The sequence below is a fragment of the Thermobia domestica genome, unplaced genomic scaffold (genome assembly GCF_964235325.1).
Source record: "Thermobia domestica unplaced genomic scaffold, izTheDome1.hap1.1 HAP1_SCAFFOLD_194, whole genome shotgun sequence".
Classification (NCBI taxonomy): domain Eukaryota; kingdom Metazoa; phylum Arthropoda; class Insecta; order Zygentoma; family Lepismatidae; genus Thermobia; species Thermobia domestica.
In genome coordinates, this window is record NW_027655922.1 from 203,152 (window position 1) to 218,297 (window position 15,146).

The 15,146-nt window shown below is 35.9% G+C and overlaps 1 protein-coding gene across 2 annotated transcripts in view; it reads right to left on the reverse strand.

Annotated features, from left to right (window-relative positions):
• Positions 1-1,177: 1,177 nt before the first annotated feature.
• The window catches only part of LOC145676523 (uncharacterized), a 37,616-nt gene continuing 23,647 nt past the window's right edge, over positions 1,178-15,146 (reverse strand). Inside the window, exon 3 of one of the 2 annotated variants that reach the window (XM_081747345.1) lies at positions 1,178-6,053. In XM_081747345.1, coding sequence (XP_081603471.1) covers positions 4,436-6,053 — 1,618 coding nt within the window. In that variant the 3' untranslated portion in view covers positions 1,178-4,435. The other variant, XM_081747346.1, reaches the window with a different exon arrangement.

The window sequence follows — 15,146 nt, forward strand, 5'->3', positions numbered from 1 at the left end:
TGCTAGTTGTGTGGTATGTGTATTGTGCATTCGTTCCGAACTAGGTTAGACTTCAGAGTTTGTTGTGGACACGGTCTGGTATCTATACGCGATTACTTTTCCAGCGAGGTACCACACGATAGGGGTTGCTATTCAAAATTTTTGAGTTACCCCCAGTAACCCCCTTTAGCCCCCCTTGTGGGGGATTCTCCTTCTCAACATAATGTTGCCTTTAAAATTCCTTGAAGGTTTCAGGTTTCTATCTGCCTTCGTTTCTTCTGGAGATGAGCTTTAGTGTTACTCGTTGAACGCACTTCGACCGTCCTTTACGGATGGCCGCCATGTTGGCTACGGACATGCTAGCGACTTAAGATTTTCACAAGTGGTCTTTACTCGTGATTACCTTTCAAACGAGGTACCACACGATGGGGGTTGCTATTTAAAATTTTTGAGTTACCCCCAGTAACCCCCTTTCGCCCCCCTTGTGGGGGATTCTCCTTCACAGCATAATGTTGCCTTTTATGTCCCTTGAAGGTTCCAAAAGGTTTCATGTTTCTATCTGCCTTGGTTTCTTCAGGAGGTGGACCTTAGTGTTATTCGTGGAACGCACTGTGTATGTATATATATATATATATATATATATATATATGTGTGTGTGTGTGTGTGTGTGTGTGTGTGTGTGTGTGTGTGTAATAGTTCAATATGTGTTACGAATATTGGCAAAGTATATGATTTGTGAGAGAATGGTACGTGATATGACGTTTTAAGTGCTATTTTCGAACTCAGGAAATCGAAATACATAAAGAACACCTACTATAGCGATAAAAGTTTTTTCACTGTTGCACTGTGATATCGGAGAAAAATCCTTCTAAAATTTAAAATTGAATCTCCCATAAAGAAAACGAACATTTTTGTTTACGCCACCAAAAGAGGGGCTAAACAATGATTTTCTTTCTAGATTTAAAATATTCAGACATTTCTCAGTAAGAATGCCAAATTTCACGCTAATAATGTGAAAACTTAATCTCCTTCCAGTGCTGTAGAAAATTACACGAATATTGGAACAATATATATATATATATATATATATATATATATATATAACTTCAAGTGGAACTATATTTTCACGTAGACTTACGCAGGAAGATAAAACAGTAACTTTGGAATCACAAATGAAACACGTTCAATGTAAGAAGGGTACATTTTTAATTTCAGTGCGCTAACAAGAGGAGCATGACTCGTCAGCTTTCCACTGCTACAGAAATGTCGTTCAATATAAACCTTTTACATTTAACTAGCAAATGAGATTAGATAAACTTACATATCACAATATATCAAGATTAAAGGGTTAAACGTTTTCTATTTTATGAAAAATAAAATGTAAGAACGAAGTGGATCGTATCTGGAATAAAAAACATTGTTTGTACTTAGGATTGTAAAACTATCAACACACTACACTCACTCTGCTGAATTAATTTTTTATTTTCAACATATAATCACATTTTCCATTCATATCACGTCACTTCGAGTATTAATAGAAAAAAATCTTTTCTTTGCGTATTTTCGCCTCAAGTCTTACAGAAATCAGTGTGTGCTCTCAGAAGATATAAACACCAGTTGCACGTCAAGAAACATCTAAAGAACATTTTACAAGATATTAAGTAACACTCAAGGAAACAATATTTCTAACTCCTTTTTGAGCGAGTTACCTGATTTTAACGAGATATTTGTCCAAATGTAGTAAATCGTATATATATAATAAATTTATGTTTGTTTATTCCCATACACATTTAAATACAAATGCTATCTGAAATACATCTTATTACAAAATGCGTTCTCTTACATTCGGATAAAAATGTGTCGTGTATAATAGACGTAAACCTTCATCCATCAACCACTAAGATGGATGAGGTTTTACGTCTATACGTGGTATCTTAATTGAGGTTTCCGTCTCCTTTAGCCTAACCGGCATAATCGTGGGACGTAAAACTTAAAGATTTCATTTCATTTCATTTCATTTCATTGTGGTTTATATGCATATTGATTCCCAGTATCCTCAACCGTAGGTTACAATGTATATTTCCACACTGATTTCTCAACAAACCCATTTCCGTATTCCTTTCACGCACAGGTCTCTCATTTGTATGATCTATGTGTTCTCACTCGAAAACTTTCACCAACTTTCTTTCCACACTCTTAATATAAATTATGTATTTAATACAATATGTATTATCAAACTTTATCTTCGAGTAAATGTTTAACACGCTCTTGGCTGGTATGAGTTTCTTACCTATATGAATATCGCTTTTGTAGTCCTACTCGGTTTTTCCATCAATGCCAGTCCACATTTCTCATACATACCAGGCTTATCTTAAGCTTTCGTTACTACGAGACATGCCAAATGTGACGGTTAAATTACTCCCCACATTTCTGTGAGTAATATTATTTACCAGGATGTGTTAACATGAATTGCCCAACTTCAATATCAACTAAATTTTCTTCCGCACTTATGGATCTTCAGTTTCCACGTGTGTCCTGCTATATACTAATATCGCCTAAATTGCTTTCCATACTCTTGGGATGATTGATGTTCTTTACCTCTATGTATTAACATGTGTCTTATCAAAGAAGATTTGCCAATAAATCCTTTCCCACACTCTTGGCACGTCTCATGTTATTAAGTTGTTTGTATTAGCACATACTTTCAAAATCTGAATTTCGACGAAAACCCTTCACACACTTTTGGCATGTTTGAGGGTATGCACCTGTATGCATTAACATGTATTTTGCCAAATTTGTTTTTTAAATAAATCTCTTTCCGCCCTTTACGCACATGTCATTATTTCCACCTGTATTAACACGTGTTTTGCCAAATGAGTTTTTTGACTAAATCCCTTTCCACACTCAAGGCACGTGTAAGGTTTACAGCTGAATGTATCAACATGAGTCTTGTCTAGTGATGAGCAGTGGAAATATTTCTGTTTAAAAGGAAAAAATGGGAATATCCTCGGGTTTTTCCCTTTGCAAATAAATTCCCGGTAAAAAATTTATTTCCATTCCTTTATTTTCCAAATTATAAGAATCATATGACTAATGACTTTGTTTTTATTTATTATCATTTACTCCTTGGTCTTAAATACTTGAAGATTAAAGATTGAAATTCGTTGACTCTATTTTATATAATTGATTAAAAATATGTTTTAATTTCCATTTCCAGTTGCACTAGAAAGTACCAAGGTCCTAATTTATGATTCATCAAAAGGAATCAGTTTGTAAAAGTAATCTAGTAATTAAGTAGAGATAGAAGCGAAGTACTGTCTATACACGCCGAACCACCGTCAGTAATAGATGTCGATCTGTCAACTATCTCTGACTCGAATTTCGCTCTGAGAAAGAATTAGATATGAAAAAAGATCTCCCGGGGCGCGGTGGCTCAGCGATAGAGCGTTCATCCCAGATGTTTGGGGTCCCTGGTTTGATCCAGCTCGCACCGTGTAGACTTTGTGGTGTACAAACTCCGTGCTCGTGTTTTTCGGGATTTTCCCGTTTCCTCCCACTTTCTTCATTTCACCATTTCATTCGTCATCATCACCGTCCCCTTTAGCCTAACCGGCATAAACGTGGGACGTAAAACTTACAAATTTCATTTCATTTTTTCATGAAAAAAAGATCTTTCTAAACGTAAATACATTAACATTTAAAATGTAGTTTACATATCACAAATTAGGGTTGCTTCTCAGGATGTTCCATTAGTACCGGTGTTTTCAGACCTGTCTCAAGGATTTGTTTGTTTCACTTTATGTATTCATGTACCAAGATTTTTTGGCGAATTTTTGTAACACTGTGTATAGTGTTCGAAATAGCGTATCATCTAAAATTAGAGATTTAATAGTACACAGTAACAAAACACAATATTCCTAAAATCAACATTCTGTATATATGCCGTCCCATACACTGGAAACCATACGAATTTCTCGGGAGACTACGAATGCCTTCTGGCACTTAGCATCCTAATTTCTTTGTAACATTTAAAAAATTAATATGATTATAATATTAGTAGTATGGTTAAGTTAAGAAAATACACTTACATATAAATTTGGTCTCTAGCTGCGTAAGGGTATGTGGACTTTCTATACCAAATATTTACTCGCATAAAACATTTTGCAATTAAACACGCATTCATGCGTAGTTTCTAAATAGCATAAAATAACATAATACCGTTAAGAACATATACTTCAAAGAATCTTTTTGAAACAACACTAATAACTATACTGTGATAAAAACTAATTTAATTTTAAAATTATATAATATAGTAATACAATTATCTTCGTATTTGCACATAAATTTTCAGAAAATTCCCATTTTTGGGAAATATTCCCCAAATATAATTTCCCGAGAACTTACCCATCACTAGCCTTGCCAAATTGGATATTTCACTGTGTCTCTTTCCACACTCCTAGCTTGTTGCAGGATTTGCACCTGCATGTATTAAAACATGTTTGGCCAAATTTGATTTACTACCAAATACCTTTCCACACTCGTGGCAGAAATAAGACTTTGCACCAGTATGTACTAACATGTGCTCTGTAAAAACTGACTTGTGTCTAAATCGCTTTCCACACTCTTGGCATAAATAAGGTTTTTCACCCGTATGTATCAACATGTGTGTTACCAAAGACGAATTTCTAATAAATCCCTTTCCACATTCTTGACATTTAGCAGGTATTTCACCTGTATGTATTAAAACGTGTTTTGACAAATATGTTTTACTACTAAATGCTCTTCCACACTCATGACAAGCGTAAGAGTTTTCCCCAGTATGAATTAGCAGGTGTGTTGCCAAATGTGATTTTCGACTAAATGCCTTGCCACACTCAAGGCATGCGTGCGATTTTTCACCTGTATGTATCAGTGTGTGTTTCGCCAAATTTGCTTTTTGACTAAATGTCTTTCCACACACACGGCATGCGTCCGATTTCTCACCTGAATGTATTAATATATGTCTTGCCAAATGTCCTTTTTTACTAAATCCCTTTCCACACACTTCGCATGTTACATGTTTTGCAACTGTATGTATTACAACATGTTTAGACAAATAAGATTTTCTACTAAATGCCTTGCCACACACATGGCATGTGTGAGAACATTCTCCAGTATGCATTAACATGTGTGTTGCCAAAGACGACTTGTCACTAAATCGCTTTCCACATTCTTGGCACATTGCAGGAGTTGCACTGGTATGTATTAAAACGTGTTTGGCCAAATATGTTTTACTACTAAACGCCCTTCCACACTCATGGCAACTGTAAGAGTTTTCACCAGTATGAATTAGCATGTGTGTTGCCAAATATGATTTCTGAATAAATGCCTTTCCACACTCACAGCATGCGTGCACTTTCTCACCTGTATGTATCAATGAATGTCTTGCCAAATTTGCTTTTTGACTAAATCCCTTCCCACACTCACAGCATATGTGTGGTTTCTCACCTGTATGAACCAATGAGTGTATCTCCAAGTAGGAATTACTGCAAAATTTCTTCCCACACTCTTGGCACGTAGGAGCTGTAGTACCAGTATGTGTTAACATATGTGATGCCAATCTTGATTTTTGACGAAATCCCTTTCCACACTCACGGCAGACGTGTGGTGTCTCACCTGTATGTATCAGTGTGTGTCTCGCTAACCTTGATTTTTTACTAAATCCTTTTCCACACTCACGGCATGCGTGCGGTTTCTCACCTGTATGTAAAAGTGTGTGTTTTGCCAAACCTGAGTTTTTGATAAATTTCTTTCCACACTCTTGGCATGTAAAAGTCTCTTTACCAGCATGTATTAACATATGTCTTGCCAAATTTCCTTTTTGAGTAAATCCCTTTCGACACACACAGCACGTGTGCGGTTTCTGACCTGTATGTACCAATGAGTGTAATGCCAAATTTGATTTTTTGCTAAATTTCTTTCCACACTCTTGGCACGTAAAAGATCTTTCAACGGTATATAATACGTGCCTTGCCATATCAGATTTCTTTCCAAACAGTAGGCCTGTTAGAGAAGGTTCAACCCGAAAATGTAGCCTGTAAAAATTCGTTAAATATGGAAATTGAGATCGAAATAGTATGATACACCATGGGAATATAACGTTTGATTCCAAAATATAGAGGAATTGGGGAAATAATTGTTTCATATTATATTTCTTATTATATCTTAAATGTGAAGCTTTGCAAAGCACTCATACTTAGCATTTTGATAAAAAAGGGTCTGATACTATTGTGCCATTAACTGACATCTTGTACAAAAATGGAATCGAGAACTTTCGAGTTGTTTCCATATAATTTATTTTCAGAAAACAAGAGACTATCTTTCTTTTATTAGCTCAAATTATAACTACATTAATGTCTCCGATATACGACTTTACTCAAGAACATAAAAAGAGCCATATATTACATTACGAATGAAAATCTCATTATAATACGGAAAGAAGAGAGATTCGATATCACTAAAGGTGTCTTTTTTTTTTTTTGGCCGGAACGTTTCATAATTGTGACAGATTGTTGCCATTACCACTACGAGATGAGGTTACTATAATAAGAAGGGAACAAAACAAGAATATCAGAATTCTTAAAATTTTTCTGACTGTAGTCACTCTAGATGGTATATTTGTCTCCTCTAGTTCATTCATACTATCGGAATGATTTGAGATTTAAGTGCATATCATATTTTACGTCTATTGGAATATATTTACGTGGTTAGATGTTATATAGATATATTTAAGCAAATTTCAGAACTAAAACATTTTTATAAACATTTCAATTAGTTGTAAGTTTTCATAGCTTCGTACAAAATACCTAATATTATGATGAATTTGACAGCAAGTTGCTGAGGATATGCACTGGCTTGTTCGTCTCCCTTGGGCTATTCCTATTCGAGACTTCAAGAATCTTTAAAGGTTTCTATGCTGTAACCTTCTCTCATGCTTTAAGTACCTCAAGTTATTTTACCACACACAGAAATAAGTACTGTATTTTGCGTTTTAGCACAATATTCAATTTAAATTTGTAATAATCTGATATAATGTCATTGGGGGGAAACAAAATTCTATACTCGATCTCCAACACTGCAATTCCTCGAAGTGTCAAACAATATTTCCCATTCTTTTATTTGCATCATTAAAAACTTAATGGTTATTGTGTATTACTTTGAAAATTGAAAGGGCGTGCCGGGATAAATATTGCCTTCTGCATATTTAAAAAAAATTAAAAATCGTATAAATTTCATTATAAAGTAAGGCATCTGAACTGTATGAAATAAATTTTCTTATATTCAGTGCCTACATTCAAGTGTTTTTTTTTTTCCTCTTCCTTTCATCGATATGAGAAGATTAAAAATATATGTCAAAAATGCCATCTCCGGAATCTCTGTCGTTACAGAGAGAAAACTTAAAACATAAGGATATCATATAAAATAAACTGTCGCGTGCAATATTATTTTGGGAAGTATTGTATTTAAGACAGAGAAGAGGAACAATGTGCATATTAGTTCGCAGTACGTAAACTAAATATCCAGCTTGTATGTATTTAACTCAGGAAGCGGTCCCTTAAAATTAAATATTAATCTCCTGTTAGCGCTATGCCTGAAATGGCTAATTTCTCCTTTCTTTTTAATTGTTCCATTACAATGAGATGCCTTAAGTAACAGAACGAGTTTAATTGTTCAACAAATCAAAGTATCTGATGAGTGGATTGTTAGGGAGGAGAATTTTTTTCAAATAATATCATTACTGAAGACTAGTGGACAAGCAATCTACGCTATAAAGAATGAACACGGTCAACTTGTTTAGTTATCTTAATGTAACTGTTGCCATATAATACGAAAATAAAATAATGTAGAAACATATATCGCACATCAACCGACGCAGTTCTATGATCAGAGTTTTTGTGACAGAAAGAAGTATAAGAAAACTGTGTTTTCATGCGGATGCTATGAAATTTTATTCAGCTGTGAACCCATTTATCTCAAGACAACATTAACATTTCTTTCGATAATTTAACATGGGCAACCTCTGAAACTGCACATCTGGCATTGAAGTTAATATCATTTCAGGAAGCCAATTGATTTTCATAAATTTCTTCCACACAATCTCGCTTTTCTGTCTTAATATGTCCCTTTACTGATCTGGTGTATACTAATTTTTGGGAGAATTTTGAAAGAATTACATTTTCTTTGTGTGGAATTCGTTGGTGAGTCACAGAAAAAGGTTTAAGAACCTCTGCACTAGAATATTCAAAGGAAGAATTTGTAGACACACTTTACTAAGAACATCTATGTAGTTTCAAGAGCTACATATATAGCTTTTTTCTAAAAGATAAGCTTGTGGGAGTAAAACTAGTATGATACTCTTTGCCTAATGTTATGATGAACACTGACCATTTATAAAACACTTATAACACCGAGACTTGAAAAAGTTAACATACAAATTACAGCTTTACGATCTATCTCCTTTCCTTGCCTTTACCAATACATTCTGAATAAGATAGGTATTTTATTTATATTATCTCAGTAAATATCCCTCATTATGTTAAAATTGTGTCCTGAAACTGCTCAACATTTCATTCCAGTAACAAGACGAAAACCGAGGGGCAATACGAATCAGAATATCCACGGTTGTATTTAATGAATCATCTAAGAAATTCGAAGATTGAAGTGGCCATATTGCCTCAGTAGTAAAGCGTTCACCTCTAATGCATGGGGTCCCGGGTACGATCCCAACTTCCGCCAAGTGAACTTTGTAGCCGACAAACACCGTGTGCGTGGGTTTCCTCGGGTTCTCCCATTTCCTCCCATTTTCTTCATTTATTATCATCACCGCTTCCTTTAGCCTTGCCCGCAAAACTGTCGGACGTAAATATCAAAGATTTCATTTCGAAGATTGAAGCTCTGCATAGATTTCTTAACATAGTTTTGTATACGCTGCACTCTTATGGACAAGTGTGTGTTTCGCCGGCTACAACCAGATAAAGAAATTATTCCGCATACCTTCGCGAAAGCATGAATGAAGACCGAAAGTAAAATAATTGTACCAGCTGTGACTTCCATTTAAACTTTTGATAGTAATTTACACTCTATAATTTTATCAGTAATGTTAAACACCAAATATATATAAAATATAATATCCCTTTTATCGTTAAACATTAGTAGATATTCGGCAATATACGAAACTCATTCACGGTGTGATTAACCGAAACCAAAAAATCATAATCTCAAAAATAAAACTTCTCTACTGGACGTCATCCTAGACTAAACCAAGTCAACCTGAATTCCTGTCACCCACTTTCATAGAATCTTGTTCAATATTCTCTTATACATTTTCATCTATGAAACCACTTACACAGCTTTTCCTTTGACAAGAATTCTACGATACTCATGTGTAATACTGGGACGCACAGGGACGCAAGAATCAAAGACTCATGTGGTTCCCAGATGCCTTTCCCGGAAGAAGTTAAAATGCTCAACAATACCATACTTAGCTATGAGAGAGGGAGTTCAAATTAAGAAAGATTCCACGGAACTTGTTTGGTTCTTTTTCATGTTATCTGTTTACATTGTATTTTCGCGCTTCACAAATAATTAATATGCAACATATAACTGAAAATCAACAAAAAATTAGTTGAACTAATTTGTTCTTTACCAACGACAATGGTCACAAAAAGCCTTGACACTGGAAGTGACCATTTTGAAGAGTAAATCGCACTAGAAGCCTCCCACTGCAAGGTGTAGATAGAATACTAACGAATAAGCATTATGTGGCGTAAAATGCCTCAAGCAATTGTAAAAATAAATTAACACCAGCACGGGTCGAGAAAGGTATATATAATGTAAATTCGATAGCAAGAATTTTAAAAAAATACTTCGCTAACATGTAAACGGAAAAGAGCATCTTTTATACAAGTGGAGTAATAAGGGAACCCTCTTCTGTCCTTTCAAAAACGGGTGTAACGACGAAACCGAAGAAAAGAAATATTAATATATAAATCGTGTTATATGTACATGTACAAATCTACTATAAATTCGTCACCTATAATTACTCAAATACTTTGAAAACACCACTTTAACATGAACAGTGAGCACTTGATACTATATGGTTGAAAGACCTCGTGGTAAAGCAATTTTAAGAAATTATTTTTAACGTTTATACAAAGATAAAGTTTAAGACCAAATAGATAAAGGATTTTGCCATTGTTGTGCCATTAGACTCTCTAAAATTTTACACAAATATGGGATGCGGCAGGTATTTGAGAACGAAATAACATCCGCGGTAAAAAGGATCAAGGACTGAAGATAGAGCATTTAATGATCATTAAACGTTATGTACAGAACACGTTAAGACAGACCCAATAAAGGATATCATTAAATGAAACGGCCATCTGTCGCAATAATAACCTCTAAACGGTGTTGAAACAATGAACACGCATGAATGAGTTGGGCCCTGCGAATGTTTTTAATGGAATCCACAAAGGCTGCCCTGAGAGCCGCAACAGTGTTGTGTGGATGCTAATTGGAGACCATCTCGACCACGCTCCAAATGTAAAAGTCTAAAGGGTTGATATCACAAGAGCTGGGGGCCATATGTTTGGAGTGATGTAGTCCTGAATATTCGTGGCCAATCATTCTTTGGTTGAATTGGCCGTATGAGCGGGAGCGGCGTCCTGCTGAAAAACATATGGCCTGCCACGTGCTAGAGCAGTAGGGTTGCACAACTGGTTTCAACACATCGGTGTAAGCAACGGAGTTGACTCTTGACACTTCGACAAAAGAAATAGTGAGGCATGACGTCACCTTCACTGTTCACGACCCCCAGAACCATCACAGAGGCGAGGAACTTGGTGTGCATGACGGTTGGAACACCCTCGGGTGTTTCACACAGCCACCGACCACTGCGGTTTGCCTTCTGGTCGGGACGAAGATTTTCTAATTCGAAAAGAACTAGAACATATCTGCCTGTTCCGGATATTTCAGCTTGTTCAAACGGCGCCCGGCGAGGGTCAATTTATTCTTCCTGGTTCACGCGGACATGAGCTGGCCTCTTGATGTCACGTACGACTTGTAACGGATTGTCTTCATGCACCACGCGTCGAATGGTGTCCTCGTCAACTTGCTTCTCCATTGCAAGTGACATCATGGGCTTCCCTGAGTCCGCTTCGACAAAAGCTGGGACGTAAGAAATGAATTCAGGCGTCCTGGTTCCATCCGAGCGCTGACTATGTAGTTTCCTGTGGGAAACGGTTTGCACATCACCACTGGCGGTCTCTATATCCCTCTGAACTTGGAAAACGAATGACCGGGCGCCTTTGAGGAAAGCAGCGTTCTTGAAATCGGCGTGTCCTGCAGTCAAATAGGCGATCACTGCATGCCTCTTCATTTCCTGGGTTAGTCTAGGGTTTGCATGTCTACCTGCAACAAAAAAAGATGCGTTACAGTGACATACAGAATACTGGGTCACTTATTCTGTTTGTTCTCAAATAGCGGCCGCACCCTCTATTAAGAAATAATATAATAAGGCATAATTCATTATGACATTTTAGCCTTAGGCAAATTTTTATCCCTCGCTATCCTATATTCGCTAATGTTTTAGAATAATATCCAGCATAAAAACCACCCATCTCGTCAGTATGGAAGTATTTCAGGATAGTATAAACCATTTCCTTTGGGATGACTATCCTCCATACAAGATCTCGTCTGCCACTAGACTTCTTTATTAAAATTCCATTCTTGATACAGAATTCATCCTATCTTTGGCCGCGTTACACTCCCTGGATGATGTATCGGTGTTCTGAATCTTCCCATTGATGTTCCTTTAACGGCTTGCTAAGCAAAGGTGAACTCCAAAAATTCGCGTAACTAATCTTGATTGGTTCTCCTTCAAATTCTTCAAGCTCTTTTATTCCAGGATCATTGGTATAAAATTCCACACCATTGTTCCTGCGCGAAATAAATTCCCCCAAAATGTTTTGCTTATTTCTGAGGTAAACTACCTTCAAGCCATATTTAGGTAGTTTTTGAATCAATGTCCCATGCTTGCGTTGGAGCTTGTAGCTCCGCAACAACCAAGTGAATGATGAATTAACACTGAAAACAGGAAATGGCTTTGTAAGGTACATTTCAAATTTTTCAACTGGAACAAGATGCCAACATACTTGAAGTTCATATAAACTTTTCGACAGATCTCATGAAGAGATAAAAAGATATTCTTAGAAAAAGAATAACGCTGGTCTAAGAAGGAAGTCATCACCACATTGAGAAAGTATAGCAGTGTTTTTTATATGTGCAATCGACATCAATAACAAACGATTTATTCATATCCGGTGTGTTTAATACAACACGATCAACAAAGGTTTGCTTGATGTTATTTCCATTATTTCAGCATAGTCTTTAATATATGTTCAGAAATAATTGAAATACTAACATATACAGTACCTTTCCTATTTTTAGGTCGGTATAAATTAAGAATGCTTTTAATCTTTGTTTCACCGCTTCAAAATCGTATCCAAGGAATTTATTTTATTTTGAGAAAGCTGGAGTTTTATCTTCATTTTCTCCATTTTCTAAAGCATTCTCCATTTTCTAAAGCATTCAAGAATTTCCTCCAATACTCTCTTATATGTTTTAATGTCTACTGCATGAATGTCGAAATCATCTTGAAAAGTTCAAGATTATTACCTACTAGGTTTCCGAAGATTTTATACATGAAACTAATAAAAAAATGAGCGCTAAAAACGAAATCCCATAGTTAGAACGAGAGGTTCTAATAAACGGTTTCGGTAAAAATGTAGTATACTTTCTACTACCCTCGGATATACGACATTTGTGAAATGAAGACTTTAAATTAAATTTTCCGTATATAGTATCCTTCCTGAGTTCGCAAGCGTGACCTCAACATGTGCTGAAAGATAACTATTATCCTTAACTTTCTTATTTATTTCTGTATACATCATAACTAACCTTTTGGTCTCATCTTTATTTTGGACAAGAAAGTACGGGGATGAACAAGAAGAGAAATCGACCTCACACACTACTCCCTTGTCAACAAGCTCATCAAAATATTCATTGAGTTCTTTCAAGTTTCGGCTCTGTAACTTGATAAGAAGTGTGAGGAACTGGAGTTTCATCTTCCACCTCTATCTCGTACGTGAATCTTTTGATAGTAACTAGGACCTCAGTGATAACACTATATTTATAGCGAAGATTTTCCAACATAATAAGGTAAATCTGGATTTTGCTCTACCAGCTATACTGAAAGTCCAGAAGTATTACCAAAATTACAATTGCCAAATTACAGTCATCAAATATTTCATTATTAGTACTTAAATTATTATGGAAATATACATGACGTTCACTATCTAGTTTATTTAATGTGGTGTAGTCCTGCTGTCCGCCTACATCAGCTGTCATGTAGGAATAGTGCTGGTTCTTTTCTGCTGGGAAGTGTCTTTCCCGTACGATCCTTTGTCCATTGCGCCTCTCACTAGAGTGACTCCCGATCGCATCGGAGTCGCTGGAATGAGATTAGAACAAGTAGTTTCCGTTGGGATAAATAATCCCTTGAAAAAACGATGAGCTGTAAGTTCTTGCATTATAAGTTCACGCTGACTAAAACTGACTATTCCTCCGCCTTCCATTTAAAAAAAGTTACTCCCTAACAGCAAATCAAACTGTGAAGTTTATAATGTAGAAGTTTCACTAAATTCACAGCCTTGAATTGAAAATTTAATCTCATTATTCTCCTAAAGTTCAACCAAATGACCATCTACGGTTGTAATCACTGATTCTGCTGGTGTAGGTTTTATGAGAAGACGACACAAAATTTGCTGTAAATATTTTCGACAAATAAGATTAACAGAAGTTGTGTCCAATAAACAAGAGTCTGAAATACCTGCAATTAGCAGTATAATGTATAATATTTGTCAGTCATTTTTCATGTTGATGAGTGCTTTTGAAGATGGTACTGGAGAGTGGATGTTTTTTCCACTAACACAAAACCATTGAGTGTGTCTGAGACCATTACACTTATAACATCTAACAAAGTTACGTATCTCAGGTTGCAATCCTGACACTGCTTTTGAGATGTAGAGCGTATTGGGTTTTTTGCGTATGCGTAGCAGGTGGCATTGTTTTAAGTGTTGAGTAGTCTTTTTTTATATTTTACAAAATGATCGTGTTTCCTCATTGGTGAACAATTCAGAAGCTGAAGATCGTATGGTTTCACCAAAACAATTTTGATAAATTTCTGGCAATAATAGAGTGGTAACAATATTACAGAGTATATGCTCAGTGTGTCATACGAAGGACATTGAACCACACGGATTTTCTATTTGAAGAACTTTCCAAGTTCTTCCCCTTCATTCATTAATCATAGAAATATTTTCACGATAGAAATATTTTCGTAGTTACTGTGTACAACCTACCGAAGAAATATATTCAGTTAGCAAATTAGTGCAAATTTCATCCCAGTCGTTACACCGAGTAAGTTATGAAAGGTTCTGTTAAATTCAACCCTAGTTTGGCTTAGACTAGCTATGACAACAGGTTCCAATTCTAGGTCAAACCTTCTTAGCAATTCATCTAATCTCACCAGAAAGACAAAGTAAGAATCGCTATCAGTGCTATCTACTATAGGTCATGACTTAATTCGTTGTTAAAATGAACGGAAAATTCCGTTGAATAGCAGGACGTGCCATATCTGTCTGCAATAGGTCCATCTGTGCCAATAAAGGCGGAAGTCTTAATTCATTATTAATGTACTCTTTACATTGTATTTCATTTTCATTCCTGCAAGACGCACTTCTTTCATTTTTCATGAACTGACTCTGCTTACTTTCTACATTGGGAGTACTTCTATTTTGATATCTTTAAAAATAAATGTTACTTTGAATTACGTCTCGACTTTGCCCAAGATAAATTTGGCTTACAGAAAGTACATACACACCAGGCAGCATCGGAACTTGGAGCAGGGTACTTTTGACTCGCTGACGTAGGATTCACTGGCCGCGGTAAAATTACCACGACGTGGACACGGGTACCAAACTTGTGAAAAGTTTTCACCGCAAACGGCTCTACTCGAGCTTGTGTATATTGTTAAGAACAAAATTGCTCCCTTGGAACTTGCTCATAAT